This window comes from Hydra viridissima, unplaced genomic scaffold, assembly GCF_058129835.1.
Source record: "Hydra viridissima isolate aposymbiotic clone 2 unplaced genomic scaffold, HvirCarnegie_v1 scaffold_4, whole genome shotgun sequence".
In the NCBI taxonomy this organism is placed as follows: domain Eukaryota; kingdom Metazoa; phylum Cnidaria; class Hydrozoa; order Anthoathecata; family Hydridae; genus Hydra; species Hydra viridissima.
The window spans coordinates 340,940-361,724 of record NW_028324303.1 but is presented as its reverse complement, the minus strand read 5'-3'; the positions used below and the strand labels follow the sequence as shown (position 1 = coordinate 361,724).

Genomic DNA, 20,785 nt, shown 5'->3' with positions numbered 1-20,785 from the left:
TGATTTAAATAAAAATCTTACGATATAAAAAATGGAAAACAAAACGGTGAAAGAATTAAAAGAAATTGCTAAAAAGCAAAATATTAAATATTATTACAAGTTGAAAAAGGAGGATCTTGTAAGGGCTTTGCAGTCTTCAAGACCAGTCATTGCTCCAAAACCAGCAGTCATTCCACCAAGACCTGCTGTGGTAAAACCTCCTATTGCTCCAAAACCAATTCATTTGCAAAGACCACATCATATACTTGATGAGTCTGTTTTAGATTCATCACCTGTCATCCTACCAAAACCAGTCATTCCACAGAGACCTTCATTTTTTTCAAGTCTGACGGCAGCTGCAAAGAGTGTGACGTCATATGTTGCAAATAAGTTTAATGATATTAAAGAATGGATAGATCCTTACGTTCCTGAAGCAGTCAAGAAGAACGTAAACGAATCAGTGAAACAAATCGATGAAAAAATAAAGACTATCAAATCACTTGTATTAAAAACAGTGTATAAACATCCAGCGTCAAAACCTTATAAAATAAAATTTAATGACTGAACATTCAGCGGAGCGTTCTGTTAGACAATTTTCTTATGAACCTTCTTCTCGATATCAAGACCTTGCATCCTTTTTTAATTTGGTAAGAGAGTCTGCCATTCAAACCATGGAAGGAGAAAGAAACACCAAAGTAAGAATTATTTTAACGTGTGAAATGAAATCCGTAAGTCTCATCACTGGTGAAGAAACTATTCGAATGGCAGGTTTTTCATCCAACTCGCAAATTATTCTAGCAGTTACGGATGTAAGAAAGTTAATAAGCGAAATGGAAGAAAAAGTCTTGGAAAATAGTGTTAAAAACAATGCGCTGGGATCCAATTGCGTCATGTCTAAGATTTTAAAAATGGATATTAACTTTATCGATTACGTGCCTCTCAGTGGTTCTTCCTACATTGAGCTGTCTGATGATCTGAAAAACAAAAATTCTGTCATCAACATGAAAAACGAGGACAACCAATGCTTTAAATGGTCGGTTACCAGGGCGATCCATCTGAAAAATATGGATAACGGAAGAATTGATGAAGACTTGATTCTAAAATCAGAAGAGTTGAATTGGGAAGGTGTAACATTTCCTGTGGATTATCATAAAATTGACGAGTTTGAAGTGGATAATCCAACTATTAGCATTAGCGTCTTTGGGTATGAAAATAAAAAACCTTATCCTTTGCGAATATCTAAATTTTTGGATCGAAAGCACTGTGTTGATTTGTTGTATATTACAAACGAAAACACTGACCATTATTGTCTCATTAAAAATTTCAGTCGGTTTGCAGGTTCCTCATCATTGAAACATCAACACAAGAAATATTTTTGCAGAAGATGCCTTCAAGATTATGACCAAGAAGAAAAGCTCCAAAAACATCCAGAAGACTGCTATAATAACGCGCCAATGAGAATTGAACTTCCTAAAGAAGGAACAACCGTTCAGTTTAAAAGCTTCAACAAGCCCATGAGAGTTCCATACGTCGTATACGCAGACTTTGAAAGTTTCGTCAAGCCTATCAACACTTGCACACCGAATTCTAAGCAGTCGTACACCAAACAATATCAAAAACACATCCCCAGCTCCTTCTGCTATTATATCAAATGCTTCGACGAAAGCCTTTATAAAGAAAAACCTGTCACGTACACGACAGAAAGCGATGAGGATGATGTGGCTCAAAAGTTCATAAACATGCTTGAAACAGACCTTAGAAAGATTTGGAACAAGATTGATATAGTAGAAAAGAAAGTGATGACTGATAGGGATGAAAAGAATTTTAAAGAGGCTACACAATGTCACATTTGCAATAAAGATCTTAACGGTAACAAAGTCTTAGACCATTGTCATTTAACTGGAAAGTACCGTGGAGCTGCGCATAACTTGGATTATAAAATTCCGAAATTCATACCCATCCTTTTCCACAATTTGTCTGGTTACGACAGCCATTTGTTCATCAAGAAATTAGGTGGGAAATTAAAATGCATACCTAACAACGATGAGAAATACATTAGCTTCACAAAAAGCATCAAAGTGAGAGAATTTACTGATTAGAAAGGTAAACTTCGTGAAGTATGGAAAGAGCTAAGGTTTATTGACAGCTTCAGATTCTTACTCTTCGGTTTAGACAAACTGTCTAAAAATCTAACCAACGATCAGTGTAAAAACGTGACCGAATATTATAAAGAAAAAAAGCAGTTTGAATTAGTAAGAAAAAAAGGTATTTACCCCTACGATTGGGTAGACTCCGTTAAAAAATTCTCTGAAACACAATTGCCTCCTATTGAAGCCTTTTATTCCAAACTGAACGATGAGGAAATAAGCTCTGAAGACTATGCACATGCTCAAAACGTTTGGAATGAATTTGGATGTGAAACGTTTAAAGATTACCACGAGCTGTACAACGTGTCCGACGTCTTGATACTTGCTGATGTCTTTGAAAATTTCAGAGACACATGTCGTACTCATTACGGTCTTGATCCTGCTTGGTATTACACCTCCCCTGGTTTGGCTTGGGACGCTATGCTAAAGAAAACTGAAGTTAAAATAGAGCTTCTAACCGATATTGATATGCTCAATATGGTTCAAAAAGGAATACGTGGTGGAATCAGTATGATCTCCAATCGATATGGGACTGCTAACAACAAATACATGGGAGACTCGTACGATCCTTCACAACCTTCGAAATTCATTCAGTATTTAGACGCTAATAATATTTATGGATGGGCAATGAGCAAACCTCTTCCAACGCATGGGTTTAAATGGATGAGTGAAAGCGAGCTAGAAAATTGGAAATCCATGCCATGCATTCTTGAAATCGACTTGACCTACCCCGATCACCTTCACGATTATCACAATGATTACCCTTTAGCTCCTGAAAGAATGCTTATTGGAAAAGTGGAAAAGCTGGTCCCAAATTTAAACAACAAAGAAAAATATGTTATTCACCATGAAAACCTAAAACTGTATGAACAGATGGAATTGATCATAACAAAAATTCATCGTGGCATCACCTTTAAAGAAGAACCTTTTATGAAAAAGTACATTGACCTCAACAACGATAAGAGAAAAGACGCAACCTGTGAATCTGATAAGGAATTTTTCAAACTCATGAACAACTCCGTCTTTGGGAAAACCATGGAGAATATTCTAAAACGCGTTGATGTTAAACTCATTACCACGAAAAAAGAAGCTCTAAAATTATCCAAAAGTCCTCGATATGAACGAAACACCATTTTTAATGAAAATTTAATCGCGGTTCACATGAAAAGAACAAATGTCTTAAACGACAAGCCTGTTTTCTTGGGGATGAGCATCCTCGATATTAGCAAGACTCTCATGCTTGAGCATCATTACGACTTCATGAAACCTAAATACGGTGATCGCGCAAATTTATTAATGACTGACACAGACTCGCTATTTTACGAAATCGAAACGGAAGATTTTTATAAAGACATTAATGACGATGGTAAAACCAAATTTGACACGAGTGGATTTCCTAAAGACCATCCCGCCATTGAAAACGTTGGATTCAAAGTTGGAGAAAACAATAAGGTTATTGGTATGTTCAAGGACGAGGCTGCTGGCAAGCAAATTAAAGAGTTTGTTGGGCTGAGACCGAAACTCTACTCCTATGAGGTATTTAATGAAAAAGAAGAACACAAAAGATGCAAAGGAGTTCAGAAAAGTGTGGCTGAAAATCGCATCACTCACCAAGATTATTACGACTGCTTAATGGAAAAGAAAGAAAAGCTTGCAACAATTAACGTTATACGATCTCATCTTCACGACATATACATCGAAGAAATCAACAAAGTAGCTCTTAGCGCAAACGACGACAAAAGGATCATTTTGGAAGATGGAATACACACCTTACCCATTGGACACTACAAAAAAAGACCCTGTTTTAAATTTATGGATTATGATAAGTACAAATATTTTACATTTATAATTTTTGACATTGGTTTAGTTTTTAGTTTATTTTTATGATGACACCATTGTTGTATTTGTTTTTGACATTTTAGCTCTATTTTAACTATTATTAAAAGTTAAAATATAGCTAAAATGTATATGTATGTATGTATGTATGTATGTATGTATGTATGTATGTATGTATGTATGTATGTATGTATGTATGTATGTATGTATGTATGTATGTATGTATGTATGTATGTATGTATGTATGTATGTATGTATGTATGTATGTATGTATGTATGTATGTATGTATGTATGTATGTATGTATGTATGTATGTATGTATGTATGTATGTATGTATGTATGTATGTATATGTGTATATATGTGTATATATATGTGTGTTATGTATGTATATATATATAAAATCCTATTATATAATGCATATAATAATAGGATTTTATTAAAAGGGACATTGACTTCTAAAACTTATGGGAAAACTGTTCAAAATTTTGGGGTTCAGGAAACTAACGTTTTGGTTAAACTATTTGTTTGTTGTTTTTTTTTGTTTTACTACTTGTTATACATTGCATATGTGTTACGCATACATAAATTGATTATGATGCTGACATATTGACAAAAGAAAACTATTTATATTTTTTGTAAAAAAAAAAAAATGTGTTTTAATTAAAGCCAAAAATGGGTGAAGGCTATAAAAAAATACATATTTTATGTTACAAAAAGACACATTTCTACTTTTTTATGCAGATTAAGGATTTAAGTAACGCTCTTTCCCGTGACCTTAATAACACAGCACAAAAATGTGCTAGAATACCATTTTCACAGCAATCAATTCACCTACAGGGATAAATAACATGAATGTTTAAAACTTTAACTCCTAATATTTGAGTTCCATAACACCTTCATCCATTTATGTCTTCAATTTAATAACTAGATTGTGTTTTTGAAACCAGTTTTCCAATAAGTTTCAAATGCAATGAAATATTATTTAATTATTTATGTATGTTTATAAAGAAGTTAGCAGCTTTGGAGTTAAGATTAACAGAACTGGAGCAAAAATAAAATTTTTTAAAAGTTCAAAGCTATTTGGATAATGAAGACAATGTTGTTCCCCCTGGCCTTCGAATGGAAAGTAAGGAAGATTTGGAGAGGCTTAACCTTATGCTACAGATGAAATCTGAGATGGCTCTTTATTTAATTTGAAACTATTTTTTATATTATAATGTTTCTACCAGTCTACAGGTTGTGTTTAAACTAGTAACTACTATTTTATAAGATCAAAGAAAAGTTTTTTTATAAATCTTATAATTGTAATTTATCAAAGGTAATTTAATAGTATCTTAGTTATATTATACCGCATTACATTTTCATTTACCTTAGAAAAAATAATTTAAATAAAAAAAGTTGTAATATGTAGCATTATTTGGTTTTAGGTCAAATATCTGTGTTCTATTGGCGGTAAAGTTGAACGTCCAAAATACATACGACGTGTGTTGGGAGCCATGTTTTTTAAAAATTTTAGCGTTTTATGTAATCTAAACAGATCTTCAAGTAAGACGATAGCTACTGGAATGGGCAAGATTAAGTTGCGATGTTATAATTTTGTGTTAAAGTGCTTACTATGTAAGTATTACTAGTTATGTAAATTTTTAGTCTATTAAACTCAATTGTATTATTATATTTACAAAAATATGTTTACAACACTAAGAAAGAATATAATATGTTAGTACTTATGACAATTACCAGTGTTGTCATTAGTTGTGAATTTGTAAGTTATTATATTCTCCCTTGGTGACGTGAGCTTATTTGTTTTTAATTAAAGCTGCCAATATTAATTTCAAACCTTTAATAAAATTAACTACAATAATAGAATATTTTTAGTTTTTTATTTGTAAATATTTTTCTTTAATGGTCTGGAAATAAAAGTGTAATGATAAAAAATTTGTTCATTTTGTGTATTCAACTAAGTTATCTATAAATAATACAATATTTTGTGTGGACTGTAGAACTGTTTGACTAGTAAAATCTGATATACAAACAATCACTCTTAAAAAGAAAAATAAATATTAAAAAGCAAAGTTATACTTTGTAATTAAGCAATATTCAAAACAAGATTTATAACTTTTGCACTTTCAATTAAAGCGCAAAAGTGAATTTAAAAAATCGCGAAAAAAAATCATATAGCTGGGCCGGTAATGGTACCAACTGTTAGCCAACTGTTTTATTACTGTTGGGCCGTTAATGGCAACCAATAGTTTAAAAACAGTTAGCTAAGTGTTGGTAAAAGCGTTACGTTTTTTTCACGGTACCAACTAAATAGCCGACTGTTGGTCCAACTGTAGCTTATAGTTGGTTATTAGGATCGGGTCAACTACTTACCAACTGTTCGATGTTTACTGGGAAGTTACTTAGTTTCCTTGATAACTTTGAAATATAGTTTGAGCGGTTTTTTTATGATCTCATTTGAGGTATTTTTATTAAGTATAATTTGGATACGAAACTTTTTTAAAGCAGTGCTTTTATGAGTAAAGAAGTTTCACTGTAAGGATGTTTTATAATCTGTGAAAAAACTGCAATCTACAATTAAGGAAAAAAGTATCCGGACAAACTATTTTTAGGTATAATTCTATGTTAAATGAAGGAAACCTCATACTATTATATATATTTTTGTAGCTCTCGACAAGCTCTATCTAAATTACCATCAAACATTTACTACACTTGGTAGATGTCTCTTTTGGTAAGAAAAACTAAATTGACTGTGGAAAAAAGTATCCGGACAAAAAATTTTTTTTTCTATTTCGTTATTTATTTCTTTAATATTTAATACATCCTCCTTTATTAGTTAATACTTCGTCAATTCCGTTAGGCATCAGCTCAACCAGACTCTTACACCTCGTTACATCTATAGAATTCCAGCATTTTCTTAGTGCTTTCTCGATCTCGTCTTTTTTCGTCAAAATGAGCTTAGCAATTTCTTCCTTGATTACTTTCCATATGTTTTCCATAGGATTCAAGTCTGGACAAAGTGCTGGCCAATCTTACACCTCGATATTTTTGCTTTGGAGCCAGGCTTTTGGTATTTTTTGTCGTATGTTTTGAGTCACCATCTTGCTGGAATAAGAATTCTCCATCGAATAACTCTCGATCAGATGGTAGCATGATTTGAAAGTATTCTAACATACTTATGGGAAGTCAATGTATCCTCTTTAACATGAGTACGCTCCACACCATTCAAACTGAAGCATCCCCTGGCCATGACATACTTGGCATGCTTTATTGTCTGTTTAACATGGTTTAGTTGCATTAATTCACCTGGTCTTCTCCATGTCCAACGCCTACCATCGGAACCATTAAGGCATATTTTCGTTTCGTCTGACAATTATACCTTCTTCCAATCATCAACGGTCCACTTTTGATACTTCTTTGCAAACGCAAACCTCTTTGCAATATGTCGTTTGGTAAGTAACGTGTTTTTGGCAAGTGCTCTACTATGTAAATCATACTAATGCAGCCTGTTTCTAACAATTCGAGGACTTATATTGACTAATTCGAGTTCTCTGAGTCGATTCGCAATATCTGTAGCATTTTATCATACAGAACTCTCAACCAAAGTGAGGATTTTTCGATCAATCCTTGGAGTTGTTTTTCGTTTTCGTCCAGATCTTGGCAAACTTTTGAGTACTCCATGCTTTTTAATTCTCCCCAGAGTATCTTGCACAGTTGATTTGGGCACACTAAGGTGTTGCGCTATATCTCGAACCGTTTGGCCTTCTTTTGAGAGCACTTCAATCACTTTCCTAGCAACTTCTGTCAGTTCTTTATATTCACCATGGTAACGGTTTTTATCATTTTTACTTATATTATCTCAAGCTACTAGGATACTTATAAGATCATATATCATGAACTTTATTGAAAGTCTTGACCAAAAATTAGCAGAAAGTAACTGTCCGGATACTTTTTCCTACAACTATTTTAGTTCTTCTTACCAAAAGAGACATCTACTTAGTGTAGTAAATGTTTCATGAAACACTTAGATAGAGCTTGTCGAGAGCTACAAAAATATATATAACAGTATTAGGTTTTCTTCATTTAATATAGAATTATACCTAAAAATAGTTTGTCCGTAACTGTAACCGGGCAGTAATTGAGTCATTTCTGAAATGTTTGAACATGTTCGAAAATTACTACGGTTCGTCATATCCCGAAACTTAAATGAAGCGAACCAAGGTGATTGTCGAGATGCAAGACGTCGAGTTGGCAGCGCTGTTTCTTGTCTCGCTGAAATGCGATACTCACGTAATCTACGATGGTTTCGGAGTGAAAGAAAAAAAAGATGCGAAGAAAGTTCAGATGATTTATCGCAAGCTTTTTCTTCGGATGCTTACTCAGCAAATGAGTTGTTTATTAGGTGGAAGATGAGCGATGAGAAACAGTAGAAATTTTCGGCAGATCGAAACGCTTGACTTATCTGGCGAGGTTTCCAGACAAGACAGTGCGGCTGGGAACTGTTGTTTGATTGCTAGAAGCAGTTTTCTCAAAATTTAAGGCTGCAAAAGAGACAATTGACGTGATCTAGCTAAAGTAAGGGCGCTTTAAATTGAAGTTGTGAGAATGCGTTGAATACCCGCCGGAAAGTTGAAACCAAAGACATCTATGTTCTTTGTTTGCTATTGTTGTCAACGGTTAAATTACTTCCCGAGGATTTGCGCAGGCCCCGAGAAGTATGTCTGGTGTTTTAAATGCGTAGAGATGAGACTTGTGGCGGCAAAATGCCTAAAGAACCAGGAAAACGATGAGGAGATTGAGTGGTGTGCGCTTGCTCTCCTCTTACAATATTCTTGGTAAAATTACAAATCAAAAATAAAAGATAATGTTTATGTCGCAATGTATAGACTTCCCTTTCAATCCGAGAATCGCGAACTATGGATTAAAAAACTTCCAAATGCAAACTTTGTGTTTACAGATTTTAAGCGAGTTTTTGCTCAGCACTGGCCTAAAGATACAAATTTAAAAAAAGTCAAAAGTGATAATTTTGTTCCAATACATCCTCCATCAGTCTTTAAAGGTACACCAGTGTCTTGTATTCGACTAGTGTCAAGAAAATGAGATGTCACTGGGTTAATGCGCACTAAAAGAGATAGTTTACCTGATGAGTTCAAAAGCTTCAAAAAAATGGACCCCATTCAATTTAATTCAATTGTAAAAAATTTGATGTCAATGATAAATAACTGTGAAAAAAAATTTTATTTTGTTGAAAAAGAAAAAAATATATCTTTAATATTATAGGAACATTGTGGGCCAGTGTCTAAGTTTTCAATATATATAACTTTAAAAGATTTTGAAGATATTTATTTTAAGGGATATATCCAACTTTTACAAATTAAACGAAGGAATTTAATATATTATTTTCAACTGGAGAATGCTATTAGTTATGCCTGTTTTAAACAAAGCAACTATATGAAATATTATTCTCAACTGTAGAATGCTGTTAGTTATGGTATTAATAATGAAACAGATTCTAAGCGAGCAAATTTTATTAGGCAGCAAGTAGCTTTATTAAATAAAACAAACAATGCATCATTTTCTTTAGAAGACATTCCTTATGCATTGTGTCTTTACTCAAAATCTCTTTCAGTACATTTTGATCTCGTATAGATGCTTGTTTTGCCAAGAGTACGAGAGTTACAACGAATGACAAACAAAATAAATAAACTTGAAGACACTGAATTTTTAAAGATGATATTTAAAGAGTTTCAGGAGTTTCAAAAATACTGCTTTATCTTGGCTGATGAGGCGTAAATAAAACCTGGGCTTCAGTACTCTGGTGGTTAGGTATTTTTAACTCTTCAACTAGAAAAGCGAGATTTTTGTTTATTTTTTTTTTAAACTATTGCTTGAAAAGCTTAAATAGTTGTAGAACTCTCAATTAGTGAAAACATATCATTAAAAAAGATTATATTTTAAGAAGTTATTAATTTTGTTATTTGATTATAGGTATTGTGTATGGTGAAGCAAAAAATGTCTAAGAAAAATCGAAAACAGTTTTAGCACTAATGCTCCATTGTCTTTTTGGTCACTCACGATTTGTTATAAAAGTTTTTCCAGTTTGTAAAGTTGCAACAAATTTTCAAACAAGCGCGTTAGAAGAATTAAATCAACAAATCATAATCGAAGGTAGAAAGCCTCTTGGAATTAATAATGGATAACTGTCGAGTAATTCAAAAAACATTTCAATATTTTAATGCAAGAAATGTTTCAGCATACTGTCTTTTAAATGACACTGCATATTTTAAAATGTATTCGAACTAAAATGTTTTAAATATAAATTGTTAAATGATACTGTGCGACTTGCTGAATGGAAATTTATAACTCAACTTCCTGCTGCAGATAATCGAATAGATAAGTTGTTACCGTTAACGCAAAAAGCTGAGTCAAAAACCAATTGAACGACAAAATGTTGGATTAGTTCTCAAGGTTTTTTGTGATGAAACAGTTGCAGCATTGCGTGTAAAATTTCCTGAAGCTGAAGATACAGCACTTTTTATTGAAACAGTTGTCAAGTAGTGGCTTATTGTGAACAGTAAAGCAAAAGGTCTAGATATTAGATTAAATGATATTCAAACAAAACCCTATTACTTAAGTCAATGGTTGGCAAATAGATTTCTTAGAGAACTATATTTCTTATTTTGCTGAAAGTTTGAAATGCCTAAATTCAAAATTTAGAGAGAAAAAGTCAACAACTGATTCTGCGGGAGCTTTGCAAAAAACTTCTAAAAGATTAGCAAGCTGTCTAAGTATTTGTTGAATTGCGGTGTACCTTATGAATTTTTAGGACATATGCAATCAGATGCACTAGAAAAACAGTTTGGGAAATATTGGCAAGAGTCAGATGGCACATATCTGAAAACTGTGCAAAATGCTATTCACAAATTTAGAATCGACAAAACTGAAATGTTGCTAGACGAGTAAGCAGGTTTTTCAATATTTCCTCCTGCTCACCACAACTGTGATAACTGTAAACTTAATGCAGAGTTTGATATGTCAATATGTGAAAACTGTGAGGATCAGTTGCCAAATGAATGCAAATAAAGGGCTTTTATATATTGGAGCTTTTGTTGTTTACAAACTTTCAGAATTACATTTAACTTTAGAAGAAACAGACACGTTTGATATCTTTTAAAAATAAGTCTAAGAGAACCTTCTTTTATCATATTCTTATGTGATAGTTTGATGAATAATCGAGTATAAGTCTTCTCCCTGTCGTTGTTTTTAACCTTTCTTCTTTTTGCTTTATCGTTTAAGAGTCTTCGCGTTTACTTCTTTTCCCATTTGTTTTTTGTTTTTTTTTTTAACTTTTTTTCTTTTTGCTTAAAGTTCATTTAAATGACAGATTGAATAAGTCTCCGTGTGTACGTCTTTTCTTAGTTGTTGTATTTAACTTAATTCCTTTCGCTTTATCATTTATTTATAAGAAGAGTTGACTAGTCATCTTTTCTAAGTTTTTTCTGATCTTTGTTTTTAATTTAATTCTCCCAAAATTATCAACAAACTTAGATATATAACTTTTCACTGATTCGTGTCTTGATAAACACTTTTATTTACAGTGGTACGGAAAGAGGTATAACTAGAAGAGTTAAAGAGGATATTTGGAGATAACAAGATCAAACGTTGTTTATATTTAAAAAAAAAAGTAGACTTGCTTAGAATTAAAAATATTTATAACTTAAACGAAAATAAATCTGATGATCAAGAAAATTCATTGACTCTTTCATCTTATCAATGGTTCAGCGAAGCAAGAAAAAATCCAAGATCATTCTCATTGAAATCTGTTGAAATTGGAGGTGAAATTAAAATTCCTAGCTTGCACAAAGCTTCTCACTTTATAGGTAAAGGATCTAAAGTGATATTGTATTGGGATGGTCGTGTATGGAACAAAAATATGCAACTGACATTAAAAACACTTAAAAATTTCATTTGATCTTTGAAATTAAACTTAATCTATGGTAAAAAGCACTAGTAAATTACAAAGTTGTTTTTTAAGAATAATTTTACATTATCTGTAACAAGTTAAATAAATACATGCATAGAAAATAAATCGAAGTAGAAGTACAAAGTGTTGGAAAGAACTTGGACCTAACTGGTTTTTAAAAACTAAGAAAGGCTGAGTTGATTAAATTCATAGCTGATTGTTGTACAAACCTATTGGCTTCAAAGTTTTTACGCGGAAGCAATTGCATAAAGTGTAAATTGACTTAGTTTTCCTTGAAAACCTGTAAATTTCGTTTGAGTGGTTTTTGATGAACATATTTGAGATATTTTCGGTAAGTTTAAAATGAATGCAAAACTTATGTAGAGGAGAGTTTTTTTTGAGTAAAGAAGATTTACACATGCAACGCTGTGTTCTCTGTGAGAAAGCAACAAGCTAACCGAGCGTGATGGAATCATCTAGAGATTCTCTGAAATCTTCAAAAAATAAAATGGTACGTCGGATGACGCAACTTCGTTGCAGCGAACCAAGTATTTGAAATGTTTGCCAAGCGTAAGAAAGAACGATGAGGAACGAGTGCACGTATTTTTGGTGGATTTCAAACACTTCACGTGTCTGGCGAGGTGGCTAGACAAGGCAGTACGACAGGCGTTTGGGTTGACGAATGAGACAATTGAGGTGATTTTGTCTAAAGTAAGAGTTGCTTTGAATTGTACGAAAGCAAATGAGCTGAATATCACCGCCTCAAATACCTACCGGAAGGTTATGAGAACAAAGACACCTGAGTTCAAAGTATGTTGTGATTTTCGAGACTTAAATCACGTCGCGAAGTTATTGCGCAGCCGCAAGGATGAATGTCCTGTGTTTCAAATGTGAAGAGATGGGATAAGGGGCGGAAAAATGCACAGAGCAGTCGCTGTGCGCTAGCTCGCTCTCGAATACTCGAGTGTAAAGCACCCTTCTGGTCATTCGCTTCAAGATGGATGGTAGAGGTGCAAGAGCTATTATTGATTCTGAATGTTCCACAATAGAACCACGAGAAGAATCCACGATAAGAAACCACGATAAGAGAAAAATCTGCTTTGAAAAATTGCGCAAATGTTTTTATTGATGTTGATGTAGTGCTACAACTTAATGGTGAAATGAAAATGATGCTCATTCTTTTTTGGAATCTGTAAGAACAACAATAAAACGTTGTCTGGCTAATAACACAAAAACCAAAAGTGAATGTAGTTCTAAAATATATGACCAAAAAAGCAAATGAATGTCTGGTGATTTGCACTTTTTTGAAATGGATGCTGAGTTTTCATTTTAAAATCAAAGTTTAAAAGCTACAGATTTACATGACTTGTATGATTTTGATAAAACTAGTTTTAACGATGATACCATGAGTCATCGTTTTATTTAGAGTTTTACAAGCTTTATTAGAAATGGAATTGGTTAGTTATTAAACTCAATAACATCTCTTAATATTCACACTTTTAAATAAGAACAATTCCATATATGAATCATGTCAAATAAGGTAGCTTATTATTACCAGTTCCTAAATTATTGAGAGCAAAAATTATCCTGAAAATCACAACGATGAACAAATCGATACTAAGCTAAAATTCCATGAGAATGATTTTGGTAAAACTGGTATTAAGTATTCTACAATAGGGTGTCCCAAAAACACACTTTTTTTAAAATTTCAATGTGCTCTCAACTGATCCCCATTCTATAGGTCCTAAATAGCTACCAAAATCTTTTTTTAAATTTTTTAATGACTAGAAGTGATAGATGTAAATTCTGAGTTTTACGGTTTTGTACACTTATGTGTATTTTCTAAAAAACAGCGCTATCTAGTATTTCAATATGTTTTAATATGATGTAATAATTAGTACACAAATAATTCCCATAGGATATTATTAAAGAATAGGATCATTCCCTATGAACATTGTTAGAGATTGATATCTTTCCCTCTGGACAATATTATTAGTTCGTATAATTCCCCATGGATTGGTTCACAAATAACTCCATTCAACTTTCCAGGTGGATATCAATGTAGTTGCATGAATGGATATGAGTTAGGTGATAAAAGATTTTGTGATGTCCCTGGTGGTAAAAAAATCCTTTTTTAATTTTGTAAACATTAACCTCAAATCTCTTCAGATTATCTCTTTAGATAAATAAATGTCTTATTTTATACAAGTTTTGTTGAAAGATTACAGTTTAAATTTGAAAAATAATATTTCATGTATAGATAATGCAACATCTTGAAAATTGTAGCACTAAAAAGTAAAAGCAATTTAAAGTTAACCTAAGATATATGTTAAATATTTTATATTTAAATACAAATATATTTGACTATAAATATATTAAATCTGTCGTGGGCTGGATGAGCAATATCATGAAATATATTTCTTGCTCAGAGTTCAATTCTACAGTGTGTAGTTTTCACTGGGGCAAACTATCTTGTTGCTCTTTTAATTTTGGATGATCTTATGATTATCTATTTGATGGTTTCTTTTTGCACATACTTGGTAATAACACCATTGGGCAAGTAATCATGGTAAAAGATAAATAAAAAAAGCTTGATGAAGATTATCATGTTATTTTAAATAATATATCAATTGGTAGTGGAAGCTCTTATCATGCAAAGCATAATTACATTTATTGGACAGACAAGGAGCGATTTATTATAAGCAGGTGGATTTTTGTCACATTTTTTTTCTCAAATTTTAATTTTTGAATTTATTTCAAGGATTTTAATAACCAACATTTAATGAATGGTGAAAAATAACATTTCATTAATATAACAATAAATATTTTAATAACCTATAACGAATGCAAAAAGTTTTATAGTTTTATAATATTTTTGAAATCAAAAGCATATTGGTTTGGTATATTCTGTTTTTTTTTTTTCTTGAAATCTATGCAAAAAAAAACAAAAAAAGGAATGTGTGAAGTTGAGGAAATGTAGCAATTCTTATGTTTTGGCTTAATGACACCTAAATACTTTTCCTACATTTTTGCATATTTGTATACATTATATTCCCAAACTATAGACTACTTAAGTTATATTTAGCTTATAATTCCAATTTTCTTATCTTTTTGTTATCATAATGATTTTGTTATCATGACAGCAAACCAAGTTAAGAACTTTTGTATTTTTAGGACCATAAATAAATATCTGAGACCATAAATGAACTTTAAAACGATTTTTTGTCTTAAAAGCTTTTTCCTTTTTTTTCTTTGTCAATTTGCTCTTTCAAAAAATCTTTTAAATTCATTTTTTATGGCATCATTTTTAAGATTTGATAAAAAATGAAAGTATGAATGAAGAAGATTTGAGATTTCACACCAGTTTTTTCCATAGTTATTTGAAATCTCTCTAAAGTAACATAATTTAACTTAATATAAGAAGGAAAGAACTCATTAACATCTTTTTGTAACTTTTTGTGACTTGAATACTTCAATGCCATTGATTTACTCTTCATTACAATTTGCTTCTTTTTATGTTCATTAGCTTTTTTGATGCTCTGCTGTGAGATGAATTCAACAACTTTTTATGTTTAGATTAAATCTTTTAAATGCTAACAAGTCTATTCCAAGAAACCTCATAAAAGAAGATATCATTCAAAATTTAAACGGAGTTTATCTCAATTGATTGGCTGGGATTAAAGCTTTACTGGACTCTTCCAAAAGATAATCTTATTGAGGTTTCTGAGCTTGATGGAAGTAACATGCTGCAACTTGCGAATGCTAACAAACCTTATGCTCTCGTTGTAGATCCTTCTCCAAGGTGATTTTCCTTTCCAAATAATTTAAAGTTATTTAAAAAAGACATCTCTGTTGCTCTTTTAAATATTGAAGTTTAATTTGGTTATTAAGTTGATATTTTGATTCGATTTTTTGTTTAATATTTCAATTTGATATATGCATATTTTCTATAATATAATTAGTACAGAAATGCTTAATGTTTAATGCTTAATGTTTAACGTCGTTTCGTCATTAGTTACTAGGCTTTGAAAGAGCGCGTTCTCAAAATGCACACGGCCATTGGAGAAAGATCCATGAAGCGAGTTAAAACTTTTTTCCTTTTGGAATTTAATTATTAGTTAAGATATATTACATAAAGAATCATATTAAGATAAATAATCATCGCTAAGATCATATTATAATTGAAGTAAGTATATGAAATAGTTATATATACATTTTTATAAGATAAAGTAGAAAGGATTTAAATTTTTATTAGATAAAGTAGAAAGGATTTAAAGTAGAATGGATTTTTATTTTTTTAATCGTTTATATTTTGTTTGTTTTAGTTTTTTTTTTAGTAGTTTTATTTTTATTATTTTAGTTATCAGAAGGAAAATAGGGGTATGGATGTTATTTAAAGTTATACTGATGCTGTTTCCATAAAATTGTTATTTTTACTTTGAAATTTCTGTGATGCTATTAACTATTTTTGTTCATTTTTAGAAATATTAGAAAAGAAAAATTAAGACTTTGTGCCAACACTGACAACGCATGTCACATGTATGTAAAGGTTAAATGTTGTTATGAAGATTACAGTTCTTATGTAAAGAGAATTGTTTGTAAATATATATTTTGTATCTTTTTAAATTTTCTTGCGTCATTTTTAGAATTTTTGTTTGCACACGTTTATTGTTTGCACACGTTTAGTGTTTGCATATATGCTTTTTTGATATGTATGTGTGTGTGGTAATAAGTGCTCTATAGTTGTTTTATCAATGTGTTTTAATAATAATGTAAAGTGCTTTTTTATTGTTTGTGTATGTGTTAATGTGTTACATAATTGTTTTAAAAAGGGGTTTAAATATTTATATAAGGTAATTATTTATTTTAGTATAAATTTAACCTTATATACATATTTAAACTCATTTATTGTGCTTATAGTTTGTACATGTTTATATAATGTTCTTTCCGTGTTTTTAAAGTGCTGTGACTTGGTAAACATCTACCTGAAAATCAATTATTGTATTTTAGAGAAGGAGCAGAACAAATGGCTTTAGATCGTGCAGCTCAACGTGATACGCACCTAACGGCGTAGTTTAAGTTAAATACTGAAAATGAAAGAGCACATTGCAATTCTTATGTAGACATTCCTTATCACTTTATATTTGATGAAAAACATTGTAAATGGAAGGTTAGATAAAGGGGTGGTAATAAGGTGATAATAAGAATGTATAAAGTTAATCCAACTGGAGAATTGTTTTTTCTTAGACTGTTACTTTTGCAAGCAAAAGGAGCAACATCTTGGGAGGATGTGCATACTGTTAATGGTATTGTCCTTGAAACGTTTTGTGAAGCATGTGTTTTAAAATGTCTGTTGCAAGATGACACTGAATGGCAGAATACTCTTTCTGAGGCGGTTTTAACACATGCCAAAGAAAATTAGACAGTTGTCTTCAATTATTTTGACCTTTTGTGAACCTGACAATCCTTTACATCTCTGGAATACATACACAGCTTTTATGATGGAAGATTTCATTCACCGCTCAGTCCCACTTCTAATAGCTGAACAAGCTACTCTTCATCAAATAGAAAAGTTTCCATGTTTTCAACGTGATGTGATTTGGCATTATATTGAGCAAGATTGATAACCTTGCCAGCCACGCGATGTACTTATAGAAGAGTTGTGACTTGGCAGCATTTAGTGCCAGGCGGAGTTACTGCTTTGGAGCTAGGTTGTGTTGTCTAGCCTTTTTTAATTATTCTCAAAAAAAAAAAAATATAATAATGTCTGTTAATGTGTAGCGTAATGTGTATGAGAGTATGCAACCTTGATCTTTAAATCTAGGGTGTTTTCATGTCCTAAATTTGAAGTAATTGAATAACTAATATTGAACATAAAAACAAATATACTTTTATGTATTTATATGTTTAGTAAAAAGATAGATGTAGTTAACTTTAAAATGGTTTTCTAATTTTGCCTTTCATATTTTAATTTGGTTTGTTATCTTCACTGGATTTTAGGATCAAGGATGTAAACATTCTATTGTTATGTGTTATTGTTGTGATGTTTTGTGTTGGTATTCATTTTTAACAATAGACACCTTCATGTTGGTGACTATTGTAAAAAATGAATAATAGGTTGTTTCATTATTGGTACTAACTGCTTTTATTTATTTACTGAAAGCCAAGACAACATTATGCTAAAAATGCAATTTATATCTTAAATTGGTTTTTTTATGTGTGTGTATATATAGTATTGTTAATCCTTTTGTACTTTGAAACAGATTTTATTGTTACATTTTCGATAAATGTTTATATTAACTACCATGTCAAAATGGGTTACTATAAATAGGTAAATCGATTTTCAGTTTTTATGTGGTGTTTTATTTATTTTTTTTTTGTTGTAATTATAGTATCATAATTCCATTTTTTTTTTCTTTAGGATTTACGATTGACGCATTTATACGATTTATAAAAAGAAACCTGATTACCTCTTATTGTAAATTTTGATCAGTTAAAATGATATAAATGTATGCAATTAGTTCAATTTTTTTAAAGTTTTCTCTATTTTAAGCCTAATAATTTGCTGTACGTAATTTAGGGAATCTTTTTAAATGGGTGGTTAATATTGTAGTTTAGCGCATTTTTCAAATATCGAGTTACTCAAACTTTATAAGATTTTAAACTAATTAGTTAGCTTAGTTTGCATTTGCAACACTTGTGAGGAAAGAAAAAATTTTTATATATGTTAAATTCTTATAAATATTAAAAAGAAAAAATTCTTATACACGTAAATCATTGTTTTACATTTCATTATTCTGGTAAAAGGTCTTCATCAAAAACTTGACTACTCTTAATAAAAGTAACTATTCTCCTGACCACCATTAAGGCAAAAACGGGGAAGGGAGGTCCTTTATTAGTGTCAAAATATTTAAGAGTATTAATTTCGAGTAACAAAAGGAATTTTTAGTAAATGGTAGTAAATTACCGCTTACTAAAAGCTATTGAAACAGAGGACATATATATAAAAATGGTCAGATTAGTGCCATATATAGTTATGGTCAGTTACTTTTAATAAATTTATTTGGTGGTGTGCATTTAACGTTTTAAAGAAAATTTCCTGTTGTAAAGAAAAACGTATCAAGGGGATACCAAAAAATTAATAAATCATGTATAATTTACGTTCGCTTAATGTTAATCCTACTAATTAAAGTTCATGCTATAAAAAATATCATAAGAATATAGCCTTATTTTTTCGTCAATTTAAAGCATGATAAAGTGTTATTTTGTGTTAGTAACTAAAAACATATTGTGTTGAACTTAGTATCGAGGAAAATGGTTCTGCCTTACACTGATATGATCTATGTCAGTTGTGAATTACTCAATGTTAAATAATTGGTAAATTATTTTACCTCCGCATACTTTTCATTTTAATTTTACAGTTGGTTCAATTTTTTTAATTTGAAGGGGTTTTTCTAAAAGGTTATTAGTTAAGGTTTCGCAACTTTAAATTGTGGAAAACAGCCGCTATAAATTAACAGACCGACCATAACCCGTATTACGGGTTGCTTATTGCTAGTGTATTATAATTAAGGAAAAGCTGATAAAGCAAAATGTGAACTTTTGAACCTTGGAACTTTTAAACTAATATCAAAATGAAACTTTCATAAAATTGGTTGATTGAGATCCTTTGCAAATAACTTATCATTTTTTTGTTGGCTTTATTTCATGTTTTTTAATATTACGATTGATGGTAGCACTATGCTGTTTGATAAATATTTGATGTGCTTTTTTGTAGCAAAAGGTTCTTGTATTGGCTTGAAATGGGATTTATTTGGGCTATAAGCATGGATGGAGAAAAATCTACAAAACATATTGTTTACAAATCACATCAAATTTTACCATACACACTGGTGCTAGATTTTCCAACTGAGATGATCTATTGGTTTGATTTGAATTATATATATTGTGTTGGAACAAATGGTCAGGATATTCGAAGGGTGACTCAATGGATTGAATGCCCATTTACTTTGGGATTGTTTCTTGATGATGTCATATGGATAGAAAAAGATTTTTTGGTAAAATGCAATAAATTTAAAGGGAGTCAGGTCACGAGATTAATTGCCTCGCCATCAAGTGACAGCATCATCTCAGTTTACAATGGGGTTCTTCAACCTGAGAGTATAAAACATATTTATTACGTGTATTTAAGTTTATTTTCTAAAACTTTCTTGATCTAGTCAAATAAATTTGTTCTTTCAACTTAGTTTCCAATCCATGTGCAAATATTTATTTCAGCCATCTTTGCTTGCTTTCGCATAATCAATTATATAGATGTGCTTGCCCTACTGGTATTGAGTTATTGTCTAACGGTTTCACTTGTAACACTCCTGGTAGAGTACCTATATCGTTATTTAAATAAAAACATAATTAAAATAGAAACTTAATTAAAGTTTAAACATAATTTATAGTAAAATAAGAAGTTATAAAAAGAATGAGTTTTTGTTTTTATTTTATAAAGATAACTATTTTTTTAAAAATAACTTTGATCTGAACAGTCCTACTATAAACTATTTTTATTTCTGTTCATTATCGCCGTGCTCACAATTATATTTATAATAAAATTTTTGGGAAAATAAATATGCAATACAAAACTTGGTTGGATTAATAGTTGCAATTTTTTAGTGGCAAATTTTATTCTCTACAAAACTTGTATTTTGAAGGTTTTAAGTCTAAATAATTTTTTGTTGTAACATTTTTAAGAAAAAAGAAAATTTTTCTTTGTGGTAATACTTTAACCTGAAAAACTCTGTAGAACTTATTTTCAAAAGGAGACGTTTTTGCTGTTGATCATTTTTGAGTTGTTACTTTAATTTCTG

General features: G+C 30.9%; 1 protein-coding gene, 1 long non-coding RNA gene and 1 pseudogene across 3 annotated transcripts; all 3 read left to right on the top strand.

Annotated features, from left to right (window-relative positions):
• The first annotated feature begins 698 nt into the window (after positions 1-698).
• On the top strand, positions 699-4,807 carry LOC149889281 (uncharacterized). Its single transcript, XM_090084135.1, has 5 exons — positions 699-1,848; positions 2,314-2,921; positions 3,318-3,927; positions 4,408-4,475; positions 4,706-4,807. Exons 1-5 carry the CDS (start codon positions 699-701, stop codon positions 4,805-4,807), a joined length of 2,538 nt encoding a protein of 845 aa, XP_089940261.1.
• A 4,002-nt stretch (positions 4,808-8,809) lies between these two features.
• On the top strand, positions 8,810-11,138 carry LOC149889280 (uncharacterized; annotated as a pseudogene).
• Positions 11,139-15,960: 4,822 nt separating this feature from the next.
• Positions 15,961-18,453, top strand: LOC149889279 (uncharacterized). 2 transcript variants are annotated; one of them, XR_016451376.1, is made up of 6 exons: positions 15,961-16,113; positions 16,288-16,307; positions 16,410-16,525; positions 16,938-17,046; positions 17,175-17,638; positions 18,349-18,453. It is a non-coding gene; the product is annotated as an uncharacterized LOC149889279 (long non-coding RNA). The 2 variants fall into 2 exon arrangements; XR_016451377.1 differs by lacking the exons at positions 17,175-17,638; positions 18,349-18,453 and having other exon boundaries at positions 15,976-16,113; positions 16,410-16,466; positions 16,938-17,070.
• Positions 18,454-20,785: the final 2,332 nt, after the last annotated feature.